A 24,290-nucleotide genomic window follows, 5' to 3' on the forward strand; every position below is an offset into this window, starting at 1 on the left:
AAGGATGTAGAAGCCTACACAGTCACTTACCATAGTAACCTACATTTCCCCAGCCTGTCACTGTCCCCATCTGGCCGTCAATCAGGCGCTGGCCGTAGTGGGGTAAGCACACCGGCTGGATGTAGTCTACAGAAAACAGAAGGTGAAGAGGAGGGAGGGAGAGATGAGATTGAATTGAATTTAAATGTATACTTGCACAAAAATGGAGATAGTTTACTTGCTGGCTTGTATGTTGTATTCACTACGGACAATGTTAATCTTGTCGGCTGAATGTGCGTGTTCTCAATTTCCCCACCAGCGTGATAGTTTATCATGAGAATAGCTGCAATTCTGAGTCCAACCACTAGATGTCAGACAGGGCCCAATATATCTGTCCTTGATAAACAACAGGAAGTTCACTGCATTGGGGTCCAGAGGACCGAGTTTGGGAAACGCTGTCCTAGAGAGTTTTCTCTCTCGAATTATAACAATGTAATGTTTTTCTATGTACTTACAGCGATTCCAGGAAAGGAAAAATGACAGTGAAACAGAGGGCAAACTATTCTATCCAATTCTGATATCATTGTCTTTTGTCCAGGCGACWGCAGGCAGGCAGTAAAGAGGGCCTTTGTTTGGTAGTCTGACTGGAAACCTGAACCCTGAGGAAGGGAATTACCATAGTGACTCGTCCCTCATCTCTATTTCGCTTTATCACTTCTCTCTACTCCCCTTCTCTCTCTCTCTCTCTCTCTCTCTCTCTCTTCTACCTCTAAGCACACGGTGGCTTTGTCTGATGTGCCTTGAAAAAGAACAACAAATCATCACAGTATAATAAGAATATAACAATATGGGCCCGGATGTGTTTACCTGTGAAGTGCAAAGGCTGGGCCAGAGCCAGGACAGCGATGTCTCTGCTGTTGTCGTCTATGTTGGGGTCTACGAAGGGCAGGTAGCTGCTGTGGTACACCACAGTCTTTACCTCAAGAACTCTAACATTCTTATGGGTGAGCTTGTTGTAGATGGAGCCCAGTAACACCCTCCATCGAGACACCTGACGGTTCCTCCTGAGAGGGCAAACAGAATCCATGAGAAGTGTGTGTGTGTGCGTGTGTGCGTGTGTGTGTGGTTGTGTGTGTGTGTGTGTGTGGTGTGTGTGTGTGTGTGTGTGTGTGTTGTGTGTGTGTGTGTGTGTGTGTGTGGTGTGTGTGTGTGTGTGGTGTGTTGTGTGTGTGTGTGTGTGTGTGTGTGAGAGAGGAGAGAGAGAGAAGAGAGCGGAGAGCGACGAGTGAATAGAGAGAGATGGAGAGAAAGATTCAGGACTTACTCTGGGAAGCAGTGGGCTGCGCTGACGATCCAGCGGTCTGGAGATGATGGAGCCTCCACACTGGTGCACCCGTCATAACTGCAGACTGACCTGCCCGGCACAGCTACCCTGCCTAGCATCTACACACCCACTATACGCGTCCTCTGTCAGACTACGCCTGCCACAGTCTAGACAGACAGAAAGAGAGGGGAGGGAGGGATATGGAAGAGAAAAAGATATGGATGGGGATGGAGAAGGAGGAGAAAGATAGATAGGCGGAGGGGAGAAGTAAAGAGATAAAATAAGAGAGGGGAGCGGTACAGGAGGAGAAAAGAGAGATAGGGAGGAGTAAAGAGAGAGGTAAGAGAGGGAGAGGTACAGGAGGAGAAAGAGAGATAGGGAGGAGTAAAGAGAGAGGTAAGAGAGGGAGAGGTAAGAGGAGGAGAAAGAGAGATAGGGAGGAGTAAAGAGAGAGTGTATAGAGAGGGAGAGGTACAGGAGGAGAAAGAGAGATAGGGAGGAGTAAAGAGAGAGGTAAGAGAGGGAGAGGTACAGCGAGAGAGAAAGAGAGATAGGGAGGAGTAAGAGGAGAGAGGTAAGGAGAGGGAAAGGTAGCAGGAGAGAAAGAGAGATAGGGAGGAGTAAAGAGAGAGGTAAAGAGGGGAGAAGGTACAGGAGGAGAAAGAGAGATAGGGAGGAGTAAGAGAGAGGGTAGAGCGGGAGAGGTACAGGAGGAGAAAGAGAGATAGGGAGGAGTAAGAAGAGAGGTAGAGAGGGAGAGGAGCAGGAGGAGAAAGAGAGATAGGAGAGGAGTACAGGAGAGATGGTAAGAGAGGGAGAGGTACAGAGAGAGAAAAGAGTAGGAGAGGAGTAAGAGAGAGGTAAGAGAGGGAAGGTACAGGGGGAAAAAGGAGATGAAGGAGGAGTAAAGAGAGAGGTAAAGAGAGGGAAGGTACAGAGAGAAAGAGAGATAGGGAGGAGTAAAGAGAGAGGTAAGAGAGGGAGAGGTACAGGAGGAGAAGAGAGATAGTGGAGGAGAAAGAGAAGAGGTAAGAGAGGGAAGAGGTACAAGGAGGAGAAAGAGAGATCAGGGAAGGAAGTAAAGAGAGAGGTAAGAGAGGGAGAGGTACAGGAGGAGAAAGAGAGATGAGGAGGAGTAAAGAGAGAGGTAAGTAGAGGAAAGGTAAGGAGGAGAAAGAGAGATAGGGAGGAGTAAAGAGAGAGGTAAGAGAGGGAGAGGTACAGGAGGAGAAAGAGAGATAGGGAGGAGTAAAGAGAGAGGTAACGAGGGATGCAGGAGCGAGAGAGAGTTAAGCCATCCTGTACAACTCTCAGGTTGCTTCTCATCACTTTGTGTAAAAAGAGTATCACGGGACCAAACCAAACCTCTCAGCTGAACCTACCTTGACAAAGCAGACTTAGAACCTGGCCAGTTTCACAGTCACTGAAAAACAACAACAACAGTTAGACACAGCAGCCTGGAACCCTACATTCCTCCTCTTCTCTACTTTTCAGCCGGCTGCTGCTTTAATAAACACTGCCTTAAGGTAATCATCTAGGAGATTTAAGAGTGTTAAAAGAATGTCTTACCAGGGATATAGAGACTCTTTGATCTTCTTGCCATAGGTCAGCTCCTTCTCATTGACACAGAAGAACTCCTCACGGTCGTTACTGCCTTCAGGGATACTGGACACGGAGTAATTCACCACGCTGGAGGGGACATAAGGCATGCATCTCTTTATTGCAGAGACTTCTATCACTGACAGATCAGTTGAAAGATCCCTGGCCTAAACCCAATGAAGTTACTTAGATGTATAACTTTTTGTACGACCCAACCAAATTCACATAGCAATGTGAGGTAAAGATCTGTCATTCTCATTGAAAGAAAGTCTGAGAAGCGGTAGATCCATTTTGTATCCTATTTTTATGCTTCCTGTCCTTAAGTTTAGATTTCGCCTCTTTTTATTTTCAGCTTTGTACCCCAGCTGAAAATACAATCTTTTTTGATTTTGAAAATATATTTCACAGCTGTTTAGATTCTCTAAARTATACATTGCTTGCTTTGTGGCCATAAACTGAAATTAGGCAAACCATTAGAATTTTAGCAACCAGCCAAGGGTGGAGCAATTTCTGTGCAGCCTGCATGGCATAGGGGTATCAGCCCCCCGCACCTCTTTGATTCAGATTTGTTGGGTTAAATGCGGAAGACACATTTCAGTTGAATGCATTCAGTTGTACAACTGACTAGGTATCCCCCTTTTCCTTTCCTTTTATGATGCTGTAGATAGTGACTCCCACTTTTGTATTTAATCTAAAGCCTTTCATATCACAATCCATCAATCTCCTCACCTGACAAAGCCCATCTCCTCACAGCTGATGTTGGCCAGGAGCTGGTTGGCCTCTGAGGAACAGAGGTGTCTCCACCGTCGCTCGGCCGAGTCAAACACCCGGAGACGCAGGTCCGAGCTTGGATTGGAGTTCACCTGGACTGGGTTGGAGCAATGAAATACTGGATCAAACAAACCATTCTATCGATTCAGATACGATATGAGGTTGGCTTTGGTGGAGTGGTTTCCCTCTCACTTACCATCATATAATCCTGTGTCTTCTTCTCTGATACAAAACGTTACTAGGATTTGAAAAACAAACAAACAAACAGAAGTCAACAACATGTAATATAAAACTGTAAAGTGCATTCACACTGTTGATGAAACAGCAAACCTCACAGAGCCTGCAAACAAATCCACTGACTGCAATCAAACAATGTTGGTAATATCTGTACCAAAGATGGGAGGATGAATTAAGATAGTTCACTCAGGCCGTTTACCATTGAAAAAATGGGTAAGTTCCTGTCTACTTAAGGGGGTGGCTCTCCCATAGACACCAATGTGATAGCAACTGGTTCTGGTGTACTTAGTTCATTGACTTCCATTCAAACAGGAAAAAATGAGGGAGTGGGATGTTTCGCTTCCTCTTCCGTTTCTGTCTGTACTATGGAAAAACTAAAATTGCACTACATTGCCCATAAAGCACTGCGCATTGCCAAAAGGTACACATCACTACTATGTGAGAGCAGAAGCAGAGATATCTCACCTACAGCCCAGACAGCAGCTCCAATCCCCCCCAGTAGCACCACGGTCAGACACACGCCCACCACGCGACATGGGGTCAGGAAGGTCACCCCCGCGCTTCCTGTAAAAGACAACACACACAACAAAAACAACACACACCACAAAAACATACCATTACGTTCAACATCACACTGAAGGTAGTCTGGCCCAGGAGTGTGAAGGTGAACGGCAAGGCACTGGAATGACAAACCACCCTTGCTGTCTCTGCAGGGCTCCCCTCTCTTCACTGGGATTCTCTGACCCTATTAAGAATGCTGAGTCATTGGCTTGCTCGTGCTCTCCCATTCCGTCCCTAGGAGGGGTGCATTACGTTGTGCCAGGCTTTTTTCAGTGGTCTGTCTGTCCTATATGGTGTAATTCTCCTGTCTTATCTAGTGTCCTGTGTGATCTAAAGTATGCTTCCTCTAATTCTCCAATCTCTCTCTCTCTCTCCCCATCCGGAAGACCTGAGCCCTATGACCATGCCTCGGGACTACCGGGCCTGATGACTCCTGGCTTTCCCCTTCCCCAGTCCACCTGGTCGTGCTGCTGATCCAGTTTCTGCTGTTCTGCCTGTGGTTATAGAACCCTGATCTGTTCACTGGTCATGCTACCTTGTCCCAGACCTGCTGTTTCGACCCTCACTCTCCTCTCTCTCTCCCCCCTTCTCTCTCTACCACACCTGCTGTCTCGACCTCTGAATGCTCGGCTATGAAAAGCCAACTGACCATGCTGGTCATCTATGAACGTTTGAACATCTTGAAGAACGATCTGGCCTTAATGGCCATGTACTCTTATAATCTCCACCAGGCACAGCGAGAAGAGGACAGGCCACCCCTCACAGCCTAGTTCCATTCTAGGTTTCTTCCTAGGTTCCTGCCTTTCTAGGGAGTTTTTCCTAGCCATCACGCTTTTACATCTGCATAGCTTGCTCTCTGGGGTTTTAGGCTGGGCATCTGTATAAGCAATTTGTGACAACTGCTGATGTAAAAAGGGCTTTATAAATAAATGTGGTTGATTGATTGACATTTACTCCTGATGTGCTGACCTGTTGCACCCTCTATAACCACTGTGATTATTATTTGACCCTGCTGGTCATTAATGAACGTTTGAACATCTTGAAGAAGTGAAAGTGTTTTAATCAGATAGGTAAAAAGGAAGAGTGTCATAATAACACACTGGCAAATTGGCACATTGAAAARGTACAAATGAATAGGATCAATAGTCCAAAGTCTGCTCCATTTCCATAGAGCTAAAACAAACTGCAAGCTTGATTTCAGTGCCATCTCAAGCCCCAACAAATTGTCACTGTGTCCCTAGCTAGAACACAAGGTTGGGCAGAATGAGAGGTCATTTCATTACATTAAATTGCTGATGATGATGAAAGGTCCATGAACCGACCAGTCACTAACTGTTACAAGTTTGGTTGAACCAAAACAAAGCCACACTTGATCAAGCACCGTTTACAACTTAAGTCCCACTTGAGAAGACCACTCAAGGATAGAAAAACCCAACCCCCCCCCCCCCCCCAACACACACATGTAGCATGTGTAAATCTTCTGTGTTTGCAGACAGGTATCTGAGGTGCAGAGAGTGGAGTTCTGGAGTGATCATTAACCTTGCAGGCTGGCCGGCCAGCTTCAGCCTATGTGGAGACATGCCACACACCAGACCAAACCAGCAGAGCAGACCAGCAGAGACACTGACTGACTGCAAGGCATGATAAGCTCCTGACTCAGCGCAAACAAACCAACTGTCTGTGTGTGGATCCAACTCAGGTCTAACACATGTCTATAAGAATGCTCTGTAGGTAATACACAGGTCTATAAGTCTGTTCTTAAGTCTTTATGTATGCGATAGAGCCAAGACGTTTTACTGATCTAGTCATGTGACCCTAGCTATGTGGGCAACAAACCAGTCTGATGGACACTTAAGAACAATCTCCTACATACACACATATACATGCCCGATAGTGAGGACATCATTCAACCATTCGACACCAACAACACAAAAACAGTTGCACCATATTTCACATTTTTACATTTTAATCATTTAGCAGACGCTCTTATCCAGAGCGATTTGCAGGAGCAATTAGGGTTAAATGCCTTGCTCAATGGCACAGACAGATGTTTTACTTAGTCGGCTCAGGGATTTGAACTAGCAATTTTTTGGGGTTACCAACGCTCTTAACCGTTAGGCTACCTGCCACCCACTACCTGGATCACCAAAGCTGCTTGTACAGATACAGCCTGCTGGATGAGCATGTCTCTTATCAATAACATAACACTCTTTCCCGTTGTGCCTTATACAAGGAAAACGAGCATCAACCTGATACTCTGCCAATTAAAAGAGAGGAAAATCAACATCGCACACAAAGGAGGGAGACTGGAATTCAGTGAGAAAACACTGGGGGTCCTGTAAGGCCATGGGGTCGCCGTCTGTACTCACTACAACCAGGAAATGGGCACAGTTTACAGGCAGCTGATGGCTCTTCAGAGAGTGATGGGGAAATCCTCCACTTTTCCCCCCTTACTCACCACTGTCAATCAGTGTGGACCATGCATCAACAATAAGATACATGGGTTTTTACTGAGAGAGCGTTAAAATAATAACATCAAGTACAGTTGCTTTTAAAAAAAAGCTTTTGTATACTGTACGGTTTTCTTTTTTTTTTACCTTTAAGCTTTAATTAGGCAAGTCAGTTAAGAACAAACTCGTATTTACAATGACGGTTTACCAGAAGACAAAAGGCCACCTGCGGAGCGGGGACTGGGATTTCTTTTGTTAAAATAAACCCAGCAAAAAAAGAAACGTCTCTTTTTCAGGACTTTGTCAGACGGTAGGCAATTAAGGTCACAGTTATGAAAACTTACGACACTAAAGAGGCCTTTCTACTGACTCTGAAGGGAGCTACAGGGAGACAGGACAGACAGCTGATCGTCCTTGCAGTGGCAGACCAAGTGTAACAACACCTGCACAGGATCGGTACATCCGAACATCGCACCTGCGGGACAGGTACAGGATGGCAACAACTGCCCGAGGTAAACAAGGAACGCACAATCCCTCCATCAGTGCTCAGACTGTCTGCAATAGGCTGAGAGAGGCTGGACTGAGGGCTTGCAGGCCTGTTGTAAGGCAGGTCCTCACCAGACATCACCGGCAACAACGTCGCCTATGGGCACAAACCCACCGTCGCTGAACCAGACAGGACTGGCAAAAAGTGCTCTCCACTGACGAGTCGCGGTTTTGTCTCACRAGGGGTGATGGTCGGATTCACGTTTATCGTCAAAGGAATGGGTGTTACACTAATGCCTATACTCTGGAGCGGGATCGATTTGGAGGTGGAGGGTCCATCATGGTCTGGGGTGATGTGTCACAGCATCATCGTGCTGAGCATTGTTGTCATTGCAGACAATCTTAACGCTGTGCGTTACAGGGAAGACATTCTCCTCCCTCATGTGGTACCCTTCCTGCAGGCTCATCCTGACATGACCCTCCACCATGACAATGCCACCAGCCATACTGCTCGTTCTGTGCTTGATTTCCTGCAAGACAGAAATGTCAGTGTTCTGCCATGGCCAGCGAAGAGCCTGGATCTTAATCCCATTGAGCACGTCTGGGACTTGTTGGATTGGAGGGTGAGGGCTAGGGCCATTCCCCCCAGAAATGTCCGGGAACTTGCAGGTGCCTTGGTGGAAGAGTGGAGGAACATCTCACAGCAAGAACTGGCAAATCTGGTACAGTCCATGAGGAGGATATGCACTGCAGTACTTAATGCAGCTAGTGGCCACACCAGATACTGACTGTTACTTTTGATGTTGACCCCCCCTTTGTTCAGTGACACATTATTCAATTTCTGTTAGCCACATGTCTGTGGAACTTGTTCAGTTTATGTCTCAGTTGTTGAATCTTGCTATGTTCATACAAATATTTACACATGTTAAGTTTGCTGAAAATAAACGCAGTTGACAGTGAGAGGACATTCTTTTTTTGCTGAGTTTATATAAATATAGGACAAAACACACATCACGACAAGAGAGACAACACAACACTACATAAAGAGAGACCTAAGACAACAGCATAGCAAGGTAGCAACACATGACAACACAGCATGGTAGCAACACAACATGACAACAACATGATAGCAACACAACATGGTAGCAGCACAAAACATGGCACAAACATTATTGGGCACAGACAACAGCACAAAGGGCAAAAAGGTAGAGACAACAATACATCACGCAAAGCAGCCACAAATGTCAGTAAGAGTGTCCATGACTGAGTCTTTGAAAGAAGAGATTAAGATAAAACTGTCCAGTTTGAGTGTTTGATGCAGCTCGTTCCAATCGTTAGCTGCAGTAAACTGAAAAGACGGGCGACCCAGGAATGTGTGTGCTTTCGGGACCTTTAACAGAATGTGACTGGCAGAACGGGTGTTGTATGTGGAGTATGTGGGCTGCAGTAGATATCTCAGATAGGGGGGAGTGAGGCCTATAAATCAGCATCAACCAGTGGGTCTTGCGACGGGTATACAGAGATGACCAGTTTACAGAGGAGTATAGAGTGCAGTGATGTGTCCTATAAGAAGCATTGGTGGCAAATCTGATGGCCGAGTGGTAAAGAACATCTAGAAGCTCGAGAGCACCCTTACCTGTCGATCTATAAATGATGTCTCCGTAATCTAGCATGGGTAGGATGGTCATCTGAATCAGGGTTAGTTTGGCAGCTGGGGTGAAAGAGGAGCGATTACAATAGAGGAAACCAAGTCTAGATTTAACTTTATCCTGCAGCTTTGATCTGTGCTGAGAGAAAGACAGTGTACCGTCTAGCCATACTCCCAAGTACTTGTATGAGGTGACTACCTCAAGCTCTAAACCCTCAGAGGTAGTAATCACACCTGTGGGGAGAGGGGCAATCTTCTTACCAAACCACATGACCTTTGTTTTGGAGGTGTTCAGAACAAGCTTAAGGGTAGTTAGTTGGAAGGCTTGTTGGAAACTAAGAAAGCTTTGTTGTAGAGTATTTTACAGAAAATCCGGGGAGGAACCAGCTGAGTATAAGATTGTATCATCTGCATATACTATAAATGGATGAGAGAGCTTCCTACTGCCTGAGCTATGTTGTTGATGTAAACTGAGAAGAGTGTGGGGCCTAAGATCGAGCCTTGGGGTACTCCCGTGGTGACAGGCAGTGACTGAGACAGCAGATTTTCTGACTTTATACACTGCACTCTTTGAGAGAGGTAGTTAGCAGACCAGGCCAAAAATTCCTCAGAGACACCAATAAAACACACAGTTGACCTGCATAACATACAGTGAAGCTCTGTTAGTGTGATGACTGTACAGTATATAATACAATTGTCTCTTTTCAAACAATAACAGCAGTTTTGGTGCAGTCACCTATGGCAACCCCAGAGAACCCTGACTCAGCACGTTATAGGCTGCTGATTCAAGGGCTTTTCCAGATATCAGTCTGGAGCCATGATACACTGGCTCGTGGGTGTGCTGGCTTTTGTTCCAACCCAGCACTAACGCGCATGAAGACCATGATTAGTTGATTGTTTGAAACAGGTATGGTCTAGAGAGCAGAACCATTCATACCCAGTCACATTGCAGAACCCTGCACTACATATTTAAGTTAGAGCATTCCATCTCTGTACAAAAGCGATTCTCAACCTTGTTGATTTTGAGGAGACATTCTACTGATAACAAAAACTTTCCATGACTACAAAACCCATCCCAAACCCATCCACCTATGTCCTGTGAGGCCGTATCAATAGATAAATGTGTTATTGTTCCTGCCCAGGACTCTCAGTAATGACAGGGGTGAGGAAGGGACCACAGATCGTATTGACATAACTTTATCTCAGGCCAGTCTCCCGTCCAGTATTCCAGCTGCTGGTTCCAAGAAAGCCCCACATTTCCTAAACCCACTCCAGTGGATTCTGGAGTCACAGGCCTGGAGCTGGAGAACAAGCCCTGCTATTGTTTTAGCCTCTACCTGAGTACAATCTGTGTGTGGGAAATACACATATCCTTTGTTGAAGGGAGATACATTCTTCTATAAGGTGAAAGGCCTAGTTCATTCCCTTGTGTCTCTCTCAGGAAGATGGTATTCTGCCTCATTTCACAATAGAAAGACAATTTCATAAAGCTACATATGTTTCTGAACTGTGACTAAAATGTCTCACACATCAATCAATGAGTCATGGAATGCCACAAATCAGCAGTTTCAGCAACTAAACCACAGATAGAGACCACAGTGTTGTACACCTGAGCCCACACCTCAACCCAGACCAAAACGAAACCAGACAACACAACAATCACCAGTCATGCTGTAACTGTTTCAGCTACACTGTACAGGATCAACTCAGAAGGAGACTGAGATGTTGTTCATTGGATGGTGACTCAGGTTTGCCAATGGCTTTACATTGAAACATAGAATCTGTCAGAGTCCTGGTGAGCATCTCTCTGACAGATTCTATGTTTCAATGTAAAGCAATGCTAGAACACACTGGATTTAGTAAACATTGTTAAATGATTGATAATGGTGAAGGATAATGTTCTCCATTCAGAAATAACTCTAGACTCCACAATTAGATAATAAAAGAGGTTCCTTCTGTTATAGATAATAATAAATATAGAATCAAAGATGCATGGATAAAGTATCACTCCACTCTTAGAAAAAGGGGTTTCTAAAGGGTTCTTTGGCTGTCCCCATAGGAAAACCCTTTTAGGTTCCAGGTAGAACCCTTTTTGTTTCCAGGTAGAACACTTTTGGGTTCCATGTAGAACCCTCTGGGGAAAGGTTTCGACATAGAACCCAACTAAGAGAACCCAACTAAGAGTGTGTGTCCTTTTATAAAAGCGAAATTATTTGAAAGATCTTCGGCAGAAACAGACTGTATGAAAAAAAATATATTTAAAAGGTTCTTAATCTAGATCACAAACTCAACACCACAAAAGGTAGTTTACCCCATCAAACAGCAAGCAGTGGCCAGTTCTATTAATCTTTAACACTGATGTCTGATGTCAAATATAGAGGGAAAAATGTGGCAAGCACAATGTCTGGATGTGTGTGGAACCCTCACCGTTCTTTTTCTCAGTCATTTCTTCTCGCTCAAAAGTAGAAAATGAAAAGAGTTTTGAAGTTCTTTTGAAGTTCAGAGTGGCCCTGCTTCACAGCTCCTGTGATGGTCAATTTGCCACCCAGTCTTTTTCCCAGCCTGTATAAATAGATAGCACGGAACATGAACGTTAATAAACTTTTTGACTGGAGAGAGGTGGGTTAAACAAGTTAAATAAACCAAAGGGCAAAGTGAGTTGTTTTTAGCAGATTTGACTAATAGTCCAGGCTGAAGGGGAAATTTATATTTTTCTATGGAATAAATGTGTAATAAACATGTCTCTACTGATCAGGGGTAGCTATATTGTAATTTACCACATAATTTGGATATGCTGTTTCTCCCCAGTATGCATACTAGCTAGCTACCAATAGGCCTACCATCCAGCATAGAATGATTAGGCCTACATACCTTTTATATCGAGAAACTCATAACAATCATCCTTAGACGTGAACACTGGACAGAATGTAACTGTTACTTTTCCATATGTATTTTCATGATCAAAAACAACTCACATACTTTAAAATTACAGAGTAACGTTAGTAGGTTACTCAAAATCCACACCATTCTCAGAGTACTAACCTCTCTTTTGCAACAGGTGTATGACTGCTTGTCAAATCAAGCGTGAAAAAATGAAGTTACAATCTCGGCGATTACTCTTGAGGCTCGCTGTTAACCTCCGCGGTAGCAGTATGAATAGGCTGTAAACTCCACCATGGATATTCCCAATACTTCGACAAGTGGTTGTATGCCTACAAAGAGTACGAAAAGAAAACGTTCCTCACTTTCTCCCCTTCTGCGAAAGAAAAGAGTTCTCCGCTCAAAACTGAGAATAAAATATAATGTCCGATAGATAAAACGTGTAGCTACCAACGTATTTAGACAGTTGTTTTTTCTGTAAAAACAAGACAGCTCAGCAGTTCGACTTGTTCTGTGCTCATAGCCTTTTAGAAACGGTCAAGCACACAGGTGACGTCATGAGATATCGGTCAAATGGCACCTGCAGAGCAGAGCACAGGTTTAAAGCCCTTTTGTTTTTAAAGACCATGGTTAATCAAGTGTAACCGTTAACAACCCCTTCAATTGAGATACCTTTTCCTAGTTTCACATGTATGTGTTAAGTTTAGGTAATGTTCCAGGCGATATACCAAAGTGCATTGAAGTTGAGGCATGGGTAGGCCAGTCCAGAGGTTAACACCATGCCACAGGAGCTTAATGGACAGTGCAGGACAGTGAAACAAGACTGGAACTAGACAGGTCTGTAGGCATAGATCTGCATATAATGGATGCTCATTGTGAGCAAGGTCTAAATAGACAGGACCAAAAACAAGCTCTAGCTTGTTTAGAGACAGTGACATTATAAGGCAGCAACAGTGCCTTGACTTTTTGTTGCAGGCTTATAATGGCAATGCTTTTCTACACGTCTATTTTTGTTTCTCAATATCCTTGACCAGTTCCTAGTTAGGAAAAAGAGAAGTGAGTGACAGACAGAAAAGACAGACACTGTCGAGGTCTTCGCTGCTAATGTAAAGAAGGACAGTGAGTAAGGGAGTGGGGGAGCGTCAGAGATGGCTTTGGGAGTCTTCCAGACTGGCCGGATGAGGCTGCTCTCACTTATCCTGCAAGGTAAGACTGACATCATATTCATCATTATCATACGGAGCACACTTTTAGCATGGTATGTGAATAGACATACCAAGTATTGTATTGTAAATCATATTCATTCATTCCTTGTATCCCAGGCTGCTGTGTGGGTGTCCTCTGTAGTGACTGGGCTGTGCGTGTCCCCTCCGCTCCCCTGTGTGCCGTGGCCAGCTCGTCTGTGGTCCTCCCCTGCTCCTACGACTACCCTCAACCCTACAGGGTGCTGTCTGAGATGTGGTGCCGGGACCAGAGCCGCTGCATCACCCCCAGGTACGTGTACCATAGCCAGGGCATCTTCCCTGAGCCAGCCTCCCAGGGCAGAGTGGAGTACCTGGGGAAGGAAGGAACCAGGAACTGCTCCCTGAGGATCTCTGATCTGAGGAGGTCTGATAGCGGGACATACGTCTTCTATTTTATCACCAACCACCCAGTGGAGAAGCCTCCTGGACAGCCTGGAGTAACCCTGCTAGTGGCAGGTAAGACCACAGTGCTTATTATATGTTTTTTTGACATGTATTTTGTGTAAATATGCCTTGTGGTCAATGATTATATGTAGATAGCAACTGACCAGTGGCGAGTTAATAAAGCCGCATTGAGTTAATAAAGCCTCATACAAACATGGTCTCTTTTTTGCTTTCTTGAGTAAGGCAGCTCCAAAACGCAGGTGTTTCAGCCTAGCTCAGTGCTTTCTGTGGTGGTGGGGCAGGCAGCATAAAATACAGAGCATAGGGGTTAGTAATGTTCTCTTGGCTCAGTGTTCTGTCACTCATGGGGACACTATGTCACAAACAAATCTACAGGGGAGAGCTCGGACATTCATGCCCCCTGGGTGCTGCCACAGATTTCCATTAGAAGTGCTCATCCAAGAAGGCTCAAGGTCATTGGCCACAGATAGAATTACGTCAAATCACGTTATATTTACCGATGCTTTGATTGGACTGATCATGTCAACATCATACTTTCAAAATCTTAACTAGCAAGCTAGATAAGCAGTCATCGTCATGAATCAAGTCGACAATCAACTGGCAAATCCTTTTCAATCCTTGTCATATGAAGATAAATTATAGATAAAACGTATCGGTGCTCATTGGCCAATTCAACAATAAGTTGTTTGGAAGCAATCAGTCGCTAACTGCAAGCATTGCAAAGCAATCATTAGCCTGCTATTCAGTGAAGTGGATGTGTGGTCCCAAGTCTAAGATTAAGGGTATCTTTTCCTAATTTAAAAGGATAAACTTTCAACATTGGCCATGCTGTCAATGAAGCATGATTTTTACCACGCTCAAAACAACTGTTAACTCGGAACTGCAAAATATGACTTTAGTGAGTTCAAGACAACTCGGAACTCGGGGAAAATGATCTACGACTGGGAAAATACGTTTTGAACTTTCATCCAGGTCGGAAATGTAAATCCGGAACTCGGGCCTCTTTCTAGAGCTACGGCCTGAAGATCACTGACGTCATCATGATTCAACTTTTTTTTGGGAGTTCCCAGTTCGTATTTTTGGCATTTTATTAGGATCCCCATTAACTATTGCAAAAGCAGCAGCTACTCTTCCTGGGGTCCACACAAAACATGACATAATACATTAACATTAATAGACAAGAACAGCTTAAGGACAGAACTACATACACAGTTGTCTTGAAAGCACCAAAAATCCAGAGAATGGCAGACTTTGATGACAAAGTTTGATGACTAGTGAGCACAGAACAACAAGGTGAGTCCAAAAATGTATTCTATGCTGCTGCATAAATTATGTAATATGCCAGGGAGATATGTATACTGCCGATGTTCTGAATTCTGTCGCTGTACGTTTCAAAAGTACTGAACAAATAGTTATATTGACTACGTCCGTCCTAGCTCGCTCATTAATGTCTTAATCGAAATTACGGATTGCCTCTTATGCCATAGTTTGTACATCTCAATTGTCAGTAGAAACCACATTTGTTTAAGCAAGTTAGCCATATCAGCTATGTTTTTTAAAAGGCAGTAAATTAGGCTGAATTAACTGTTTCTCTGCCAGACAAGGCTCAGCTGATAGCCAGGTGTAACAATGGTAAGGTGTTGGGAGTGCTGTTGGGACTCTGCTGTCAGGCCAGCTTTATGTAGGCCAGTTTGTTGGCACCGTTTGTCACCGTTGTAGTGCAAATAATGTATTGTTTAGTGTTGTGTTGTGTAGTGGCTTTGCTGGCAGCAGCCAACAATTATTTATTTTTTGCCCCACCAAGATTTACATGCTAAAATTGCCACTGTATACTGTAGCTAAGAAAGTAATACAAAGTGTATGTTTTGTAGTAAGCTGTTAGTAGCCCATGTACCTCACCCTAATAATTTGGTCCCTTTCCCCTCATAACTAGCCACCTGTTCTGACTTGGTGGTGCACCTATAGCCTGTTTTTAAGAAATTTCATCATTGAATATTGTAAGAGCTTTCATTGTCTGCTTATATACCCCTTTATTTATCCTACGGTTCTGACTTGGTGTACAGGGAGAATACTGTAAGAATGGCCCATGTTCTGAATTCTGTCACTGTACATTTCAAAAGTGCTGAACAAATAGTTATATTGACTACGTCCGTCTTAGCTCGCTCATTAATGTCTTAATCAAAATTACGGATTGCCTCTTATCCGTTCATCGTTCCCTTATGCCATAGTTTGTACATCTCAATTGTCAGTAGAAACCACATTTGTATGGCTGKAGGGGCAGTATTGAGTAGCTTGGATGAAAGGTGCACAGAGGTGCCCATATTAAACGGCCTGCTCCTCAGTCCCAGTTGCTAATATATGCATATTATTATTCACATTGGATAGAAAACACTCTGAAGTTTCTAAAACTACTTGAATTATGTCTGTGAGTATAACAGAACTCATATGGCAGGCAAAAACCTGAGAAGTTCCACTTCCTGTTTTGAATTGTTTCTGAGGTGGCAGATTTTCAACCAAGCTCTCAATGAAATTACAGCAAGATATGGATGAGTTTTCACTTCCTACGGCTACCACTAGATGTCAACAGTCAACAGAACTTTGTCTGATGACTCTAATGTGAAGGGGGGCCGAAGGAGACAGGAATTAGTAATCACTGCCACGAGCCGATCACACATTCACCATGCACCTTCACATGAGGAGGACGTCCGTTCCACCGCTCTTCTGAAGTCAATCTAATTCTCCGGTTGGAACGTTATTCAAGATGTATGTTAACAACATTCTAAAGATTGATTCAGTACATCGTTTGACATGTTTCTACTGACTGTTACTGAACTTTTGGACATTTCGTCACGTTATAGTGGAGGCGCTTTGTGACTTTGGAATTGTTTACCAAAGGCGCTAACCAAAGTAGCTAATTGGACATAAATAACGGACATTATTGAACAAATCAAGCATTTATTGTGGACCTGGGATTCCTAGGACTGCATTCTGATGAAGTTCATCAAAGGTAAGGAAACATTTATCATGTATTTTCTGGTTTCTGTTGACCCCAACATGGCGGCTAATTTGGCTATTGTTCTGAGCTCCGTCTCAGATTATTGCATGATTTGCTTTTTCCGTAAAGTTTTTTTGAAATCTGACACAGCGGTTGCATTAAGGAGAGGTATATCTATAATTCCATGTGTAACTTGTATTATCATCTACATTTATGATGAGTATTTCTGTTGAAACGATGTGGCTATGCAAAATCACTTGATGTTTTTGGAACTAGTGAATGTAACGCGCCAATGTAAACTCAGATTTTTTGTTATAAATATGAACTTTATCAAACAAAACATGCATGTATTGTGTAACATGAAGTCCTATGAGTGTCATCTGATGAAGATAATCAAAGGTTAGTGATTCATTTTATCTCTATTTCTGCTTTTTCTGACTGCTATCTTTCGCTGGAAAAATGGCTGTGCTTATTGTGGTTTGATGGTGACCTAACATAATCGTTTGTAGTGCTTTTGCTGAAAAGCATATTTGAAATCGGACACTTTGGTGGGATTAACAACAAGAATACCTTTAAAATTATATAAGACACATGTATGTTTGAGAAATTATAATTATGAGATTTCTGTTGTTTGAATTTGGCACCCTGCACTTTATCTGCGCTGCTGTCATATCGATCCCGGTGACGGGATGCAGCCATAAGAATTAAGCAAGTCAGCCATATCAGCTGTTTTTTTTAAAGGCAGTAAATGAGGCTGAATGAATCGTTTCACAGCCTCTGGTAAGGATTCACTCCATGGTGATGAAAAGAAAGCTCTGCGGTTGGGACAGCTTTATGTAGGCCCCAACAGTTTGTGGGCACCGTTTGTCACCATTAGAGTGCAATTAATGTATTGTTTAGTGTTGTCTTGTGTTGTGCCTTTTCTAGCATGCATTCAAAAAAACGAGTTTCCTCACCAAGATTTGCCACTGCAACTGACGTATGTTAAAGGAGGGATGCTGTAATGCATCGTTACATGTTCAAAACACAAACATTTAATATCAGCATTCAAGGTTGTTTCCTGTACATACAGTACCAGTCAAAAGTTTGGACACACCTACTCATTCAAGGGTCTTTCTTTATTTTTACTATTTTCTACATTGTAGAATAATAGTGAAGACATCAAAACTATGAAATAACACACATGGAATCATGTAGCAACAAAAACAAATCAAAATATATTTTAGATTTTAGATTCTTCAAAGTAGCCACCTTTTGTCTTGATGACGGCTATGCACATTCTTGGCATTCTCTCAACCAGCTTCACCTGGTATGCTTTTCCAACAGTCTTGAAGGAGTTCCCATATATGCTGAGCACTTTTTGTCTGCTTTTCCTTCACTCTGCGGTCCAACTCATCCCAAACCATCTCAATTGTGTTGAGGTCGGGTGATTGTGGAGGCCAGGTCATCTGATGCAGAACTCCATCACTCTCCTTCTTGATCAAATAGTTCTTACACAGCCTGGAAGTGTGTTGGGTCATTGTCCTGTTAAAAAAACAAATGATAGTCCCACTAAGTGCAAACCAGATGTGATGGAGTATTGCTGCAGAATGCTGTGGTAGCCATGCTGGTTAAGTGTGCCTTGAATTCTAAATAAATCACAGACAGTGTCACCAGCAAAGCACCCCCACACCATCACACCTCCTCCTCCATGCTTCAAGGTGGGAACCACACATGCAGAAATCATCTGTTCACCCACTCTGCGTCTCACAAAGACACGGTGGTTGGAACCAAAAATCAAAAATGTTGACTCATCAGACCAAAGGACAGATTTCCACCAGTATAATGTCCATTGCTCATGTTTCTTGGCCCAAGAAAGCTCTTCTTCTTATTGGTGTCCTTTAGTAGTGATTTCTTTGCAGAAATTTGACCATGAAGGCCTGATTCACACAGTCTCCTCTGAACAGTTGATGTTGAGATGTGTCTGTTACTTGAACTCTGTGAAGCATTTATTTGGGCTGGAATTTCTGAGGTTGGTAACTCTAATGAACTTATCCTCTGCAGCAAAGGTAACTCTGGGTCTTCTTTTCCTGTGGTGGTCCTCATGAGAGCTAGTTTCATCATAGCGCTTGATGGTTTTTGCGACTGCACTTGAAGAAACTTTCAAAGTTCTTGAAATGTTCCAGATTGACTGACCTTCATGTCTTAAAGTAATGATGGACTGTCATTTCTCTTTGCTTATTTGAGCTGTTCTTGCCATAATATGGACTTGGTCTTTTACCAAATAGGGCTATCTTCTGTAAACCACCCCTACCTTGTCACAACACAACTGATTGGCTCAAACGCATTAAGAAGGAAAGAATTCCCCAAATGAACTTTTAACAAGGCACACCCATTAATGGAAATGCATTTCAGGCGACTACCTCATGAAGCTGGTTGAGAGAATGCCAAGAGTGTGCAAAGCTGTCATCAAGGCTGATTACTTTGAAGAATCTCAAATCTAAAATATATTTGATTTGTTTAACATGATTCCATATGTGTAATTTCATAGATTTGATGTCTTCACTATTATTCTACAATGTAGAAAATAGTAAAAATAAAAACCCTTGATTGAATCGGTGTGTCCAAACTTTTGACTGGTACTGTACATTTAGTGTGTAACTATTTGACTCATGAGAATAGGAGAGCTGTTGAAGTTGTGGTCAGCTTCCAGCTTGTCTGCACAGAGATCAGGTCTGACCACAAGCCTCAGAGGTTCCAATGAAATGGATGTCACGATAATTTCTGAGTCACTCTGAGGAGGAGCCATTGCTTCCTTGTTTCAGTATGATCACATGATTCAGAGAGACTCATAGTGTTCTTACAGTTCCTCAGAAAGTTTGTCAATGTCTCAATATTTACACATTTTCTCATTAACTTACTGAAAGTCTTTCTGAGTAATAATGACAATGCTATTGTTATCTGTATGTACAGTACCAGCTGTTGACAACAACAGTGAGAGCTCTCTTGTAACTAAGAAGTTATTAAACTTTAAAACCTGATGGTATAGTTGCATGTCCTACGACCACAACTACTGTATGCAAAAAATTGCGGAATTGTAGCAGGAAGTCACATGGTCTTGACTGTCGGTATGGAATCGTCCTTTGGGTGACCACCCGCCCGCCGCCTCTGACTCACAATACTGCCCAGACAGCCACCACTACAAACACAACAACATATGGATATACATTTCAGTGTATTTCCATTTAAAACAGGAATAGACAAATAATCTGATGTGCCCTGTCCTGTTATCTGTCTGGTATGTCTTATTGGTCTCCCGAGTGGCGCAGCGGTCTAAGGCACTGCATCTCAGTGCAAGAGGCATCACCACAGTCCCTGGTTTGAATCCAGGCTGAATCACATCCAGCTGTGATGGAGAGTCCCATAGGGTGGCGCACAACTGGCCCAGCGTTGTCCGGGTTTGGCCGGGGTAGGCCGTCATTGTAGATAAGAATTTGTTCTTAACTGTCTTGCCTGGTTTAATACATAAAAAAATTGCTTACACATCTCTTGTCTACTTTCAGATCATTCCAGTGAAGTAGCAGTGTCCCTCAGTCCCGCTGGTGATGTTGTTGAGGGCAGCTCAGTGACGTTATTCTGCTGTAGTACTGCCCAAACTCCAGTGGAGGGCTACACCTGGTACAAGACTGGAGGCTACACGGCTGGTGATAAGAGACAGATGATGACCATCACCAATATCAGCGCAACAGACAGTGGAAACTACTACTGTGAGGCCCTGACCACTAATAGACCAATCCACTCCTCAGCGTTGTCTATTAATGTCCAGTGTAAGTACTTTGAAATCACAATCACAGATAATGAATGAATCAGTAACAATGTTTGTCATGAGTTTTTTTGCGACGCTCTTTGACAGGTTAGTACGTACCAGACATCTCTCATTGTTACCCAAATATAGGAAACTATACTGTAAAATATAATTTTTTTTACCTTTCTCTGCCTTCAGATGCTCCAAAGAACACATCAGTGTCAGTCAATCCTTTTGGGGAGCTAGTGATGGGCAGCTCTGTGACTCTGTCCTGCAGCAGTGATGCCAACCCTGCAGTAGAGCGCTACACCTGGTTTCAGAGGACAGGATCCCAAGCTTCACTGAGAGGGTCAGGGCAGAGTTACAGTATCACTAACATCAGCCTTGAGGACAGTGGGCAGTACTGCTGTGTAGCGATGAACAAGCATGGATCACAGAGCTATACTGTTACCATGACTGTGGGGAAAGGTAGGTGCAAGGGGATGCATTGAAAATATACAGTATTTCTAGTCTAGTCTGTAATATAACATCAAGATTATGCCACCTGTTATTGTACATTTTCCATTGATTCAAATGACAGTATGTACACGAGTGTGAAGCTATCCCTGGCCTATAGAGCTTACAGTAGTTTATTCTCTGCAGTAAATGGCCAGTCCTCCATACTGTGGAGGTTGGTGGTGCCAGTGGGGATCCCCATCACTCTGACACTGATCATCATTATAACAGTGGCTTGCATTAGGAGGTGAGTGATAAAGTTACAATATGTTTAAGAGCTAAAATTACAGTGATGTAATCTGTAATCTCTTTATGTATTGGTTTGTGCTGTATATAATTCTACAACTCCTGTACCCTTGAGAGTTTTCTTTTCATTTGTTTTCTACAGTATAACTTTATATTGTCTATTAACTGTATTGTAGTCTTCCATCTGATGCATTTAGTGGAAACAGAAAACATTATCAACCAAAACAGAGAATCTCCAGTAGAAAATAAAGTCAATATACCAAGTTTATTAAATGATAAGTCTGATCCATAACAACTTTCCCCAACAGGAAAACTCTCCCAGCATCAAGTCAACAAGGTTACAGTCTTACAGAGACCACCATCCAGCAGCCATTACCATAATACTACATAAAGGATGACCATAACAAATGAGACACTTAAATTAACAGGAACTGAAAGGGAACTGAATTAACTCTGGTGGGAGATGTTGTGCCCAGTTTACTGCCACACAGTGGCACTGTTGTGTAGCTGTGTCCAGCTGTATTCTTTAATAACATGTACAGTAATATCTGTAGAATGTACTGTGCACCTCACTTCAGCTCTCTACTGTAGAAAATAAGTAATTTCACTGTAATAGGCCTACTGTAATTTACTTATTTTATGATGGAGAGTTGTTGAGTACTGGATGACCAAAAGTGAAACGACAACCAGAGATTAGTTTCAATATATGTAAATATYTATTTCAATTGAATTACAATGATTTTAAAATGGATCATAACATACTGTATATATAACATAACCATATGTCACAATGCCATGCTACACCACCCCAGGCTGAGCTCTGCCTATTTTTATTTTATTTTTAAATGTAACCTTTACTTACCTAGGCAAGTCAGTTAAGAACAAATTCTTATTTACAATGACGGCCTACCCCGGTCAAACCCCATCGACGCTGGGCCAGTTGTGCGCCGCCCTATGGGACTCCCAATCACAGACGGATGTGATACAGCCTAGATTTGAACCTGGGACTGTAATGACACATTTTGCACTGAGATGCAGTGCCTTAGACCGCTGCATTATATACAAGTTCTTCAAGTTTGAGTTGAGTTGCAAAATAAATAAGTCAACAACAGGTTGTAAGTTTAAAAAATAATAATTCTCCTCCATTAGTGAATACAAACTGAATTACTGAGACTCTTTCTCAGCCTGGTCAAAAAGGAGGTCATAACAGTTCATAATTAATAAATCAAACTAACTAAACAACCAAAAATACAGGTTCTGGTGCAGTCGAGGGAAGATCTAACAAAACATGAATTCAACTTCAATTCAAGATAAATCAACAATATTCTCTCAAACTTAGTCAGATAGTTACAAACTAAACCCGTCACATGGCCACTTCCCTCTTACCAGCACCTTCCCCCGGGRGGCTGCACCTCAAACAACAAAATAAACTGTCATCCAATGAAATTTCTGGATCAATCATTAAATTTTAACAAGATAGAAGCATGCACAAGCGATGGATGCCATAATGACAAAGACCATAAATACCATAATGACAAAGAAAAACGTTTTTTAGAATTTTTTGCAAATTTATAAAAAAAATAAGAACTGGAATATTACATTTACATAAGTATTCAGACCCTTTACTCAGTCCTTTGTTGAAGCACCTTTGGCAGCGATAACAGCCGAGTCTTCTTGGGTATTACGCTACAACTTGGCACAACTGTATTTGGGGAGTTTCTCCCATTCTTCTCTGTAGATCCTCTCAAGCTCTGTCAGGTTGGATGGGGAGCATCGTTGCACAGCTATTTTCAGGTCTTTCCAGAGATGTTCCCGAAGCCACAAAACCATGCCTACAAAGCTACATAAACAATGGCTTTTAGTGTTATCTAAAAACTTAGCAGTAAACGTCTACTCTCCAAAGTTGCTTTATTGTGGAATGTTTGACTAGTCTTATCTCCTTCACTCCACTGCAGAGTTCTGTCTCAGTCACACATTTCTAAGAGGGGTCTTTTTATAATATGCAGAGAGAGAGAGAACTAGAAAACAACTGTGGAACAATTCTTAACCTCTATAATGAATATATATATATTGTTAATCTGTAGTCTAGGACCCTATAAATGTAAGGAGAGAAGGGTCTTATAACCCCTCCCCTTCTATTAAAACAACATAAGCATGATCAATTATTCTAATAAATCAAACATTTTGGTACAACCCTTATCATGACCCCTAGGTGAACCCAACAATGCTCAGATGATTCGTTGAGAGCCCCGAGACAAAGGTACAAAGGTATTTTATAGCCAAGATACACCCCTTTCAACCTACATAACGAACAATAAATATATAGAATGGGTCACAAGGTTAAGATTTGTATGAAAGATACCTATAATACATAGCAGACAGTATCTGCTGTGTCAACAGTTTTCATTGTGTAGAGCCAGTGTCTGGCCCCGTATAGAACAGAAACATTAACTCATGCTCTGGAATGCTCTTTAGGTTTTATCACCCAAAAGACATTGTAAATCTCCTGTCAGTGTTATCTCCCAGAGGCCCATCCTCAGTAGAAACACACACATACTAGTTAATAATACTCTGTTCTGTTGCATAAAACATCCATTTGATGCAATAAAAGTATTATAACGTAATTTTCCACCATACCTGACTAGTCTCGCGAGTCCTGCTCTGAAAAATCCCCATTAGCATGATCCTGACACCACCATGCCTCACCGTAGGGATGGTGCCAGGTTTCCTCCAGATGTGACGCTTGGCATTCAGGCCAAAGAGTTCAACCTTGGTTTCATCAGACCAGAGAATCTTGTTTTCATTGTCTAAGAGTCCTTTAGGTGCTTTTGGCAAGCTCCATGCGGGTTGTCATGTACCTTTTACTGAGGATGTACCTTTTACTGGCTTCTGTCTGGCCTCACCTACCATAAAGTCCTGATTGGTGGAGTGTTGCGTGAATGTGCTTAGGCATGCTGCAAGGAGGCATGAGGACTGCAAATGTGGCCAGGGCAATCAATTGCAATGTCCGTACTGTGAGACGCCTAAGACAGTGCTACAGGGAGACAGGACGGACAGCTGATCATCCTCGCAGTGGCAGACCAAGTGTAACAACACCTGCACAGGATTGGTACATCTGAACATCGCACCTGCGGGACACGTACAGGATGGCAAAAACTGCCCAATGTCACTGAGACGCACAATTCC

The 24,290-nt window shown here is 42.9% G+C and overlaps 2 protein-coding genes and 1 long non-coding RNA gene across 5 annotated transcripts in view; 2 read left to right on the plus strand and 1 right to left on the minus strand.

Annotated features, from left to right (window-relative positions):
- The window catches only part of LOC139023739 (uncharacterized), a 183,684-nt gene extending 180,805 nt beyond the window's left edge, over positions 1–2,879 (plus strand). Inside the window, exons 2-6 of one of the 3 annotated variants that reach the window (XR_011474890.1) lie at positions 1,606–1,714; positions 1,775–1,831; positions 1,952–2,049; positions 2,394–2,450; positions 2,507–2,879. This is a non-coding gene — a long non-coding RNA (uncharacterized lncRNA). The other 2 variants (XR_011474892.1, XR_011474891.1) reach the window with 2 other exon arrangements.
- Positions 1–12,481, minus strand: part of LOC111958996 (serine protease hepsin-like) — a 14,393-nt gene extending 1,912 nt beyond the window's left edge. The window contains 11 exon segments of the mRNA XM_023980385.2: positions 31–126; positions 847–1,043; positions 1,304–1,341; positions 1,343–1,470; positions 2,686–2,726; positions 2,873–2,992; positions 3,632–3,770; positions 3,870–3,911; positions 4,376–4,474; positions 11,483–11,617; positions 12,098–12,481. Of these exon segments, the coding sequence (XP_023836153.1) occupies positions 31–126; positions 847–1,043; positions 1,304–1,341; positions 1,343–1,470; positions 2,686–2,726; positions 2,873–2,992; positions 3,632–3,770; positions 3,870–3,911; positions 4,376–4,474; positions 11,483–11,501 (919 nt within the window). The 5' untranslated portion in view covers positions 11,502–11,617; positions 12,098–12,481.
- A 504-nt stretch (positions 12,482–12,985) lies between these two features.
- Positions 12,986–23,262, plus strand: LOC111958588 (B-cell receptor CD22). Its single transcript, XM_023979849.2, has 6 exons — positions 12,986–13,141; positions 13,258–13,635; positions 20,122–20,385; positions 20,562–20,831; positions 21,006–21,105; positions 21,413–23,262. The coding sequence occupies exons 1-6, from the start codon at positions 13,084–13,086 to the stop codon at positions 21,483–21,485; spliced, it is 1,143 nt and encodes a 380-aa protein (XP_023835617.1). The 5' UTR covers positions 12,986–13,083; the 3' UTR covers positions 21,486–23,262.
- Positions 23,263–24,290: the final 1,028 nt, after the last annotated feature.

Source organism: Salvelinus sp. IW2-2015, linkage group LG35, assembly GCF_002910315.2.
Source record: "Salvelinus sp. IW2-2015 linkage group LG35, ASM291031v2, whole genome shotgun sequence".
In the NCBI taxonomy this organism is placed as follows: Eukaryota; Metazoa; Chordata; class Actinopteri; order Salmoniformes; family Salmonidae; genus Salvelinus; species Salvelinus sp. IW2-2015.

Excerpts from the sequence above, each read along its gene's own strand:
- LOC111958588 (XM_023979849.2), top strand. The coding sequence starts at position 13,084 with ATGGCTTTGGGAGTCTTCCAGACTGGCCGGATGAGGCTGCTCTCACTT. Across the intron at positions 13,636-20,121 it reads AGTAACCCTGCTAGTGGCAG|ATCATTCCAGTGAAGTAGCA; the intron begins GTAAGACCACAG and ends GTCTACTTTCAG. Across the intron at positions 20,386-20,561 it reads GTTGTCTATTAATGTCCAGT|ATGCTCCAAAGAACACATCA; the intron begins GTAAGTACTTTG and ends CTCTGCCTTCAG.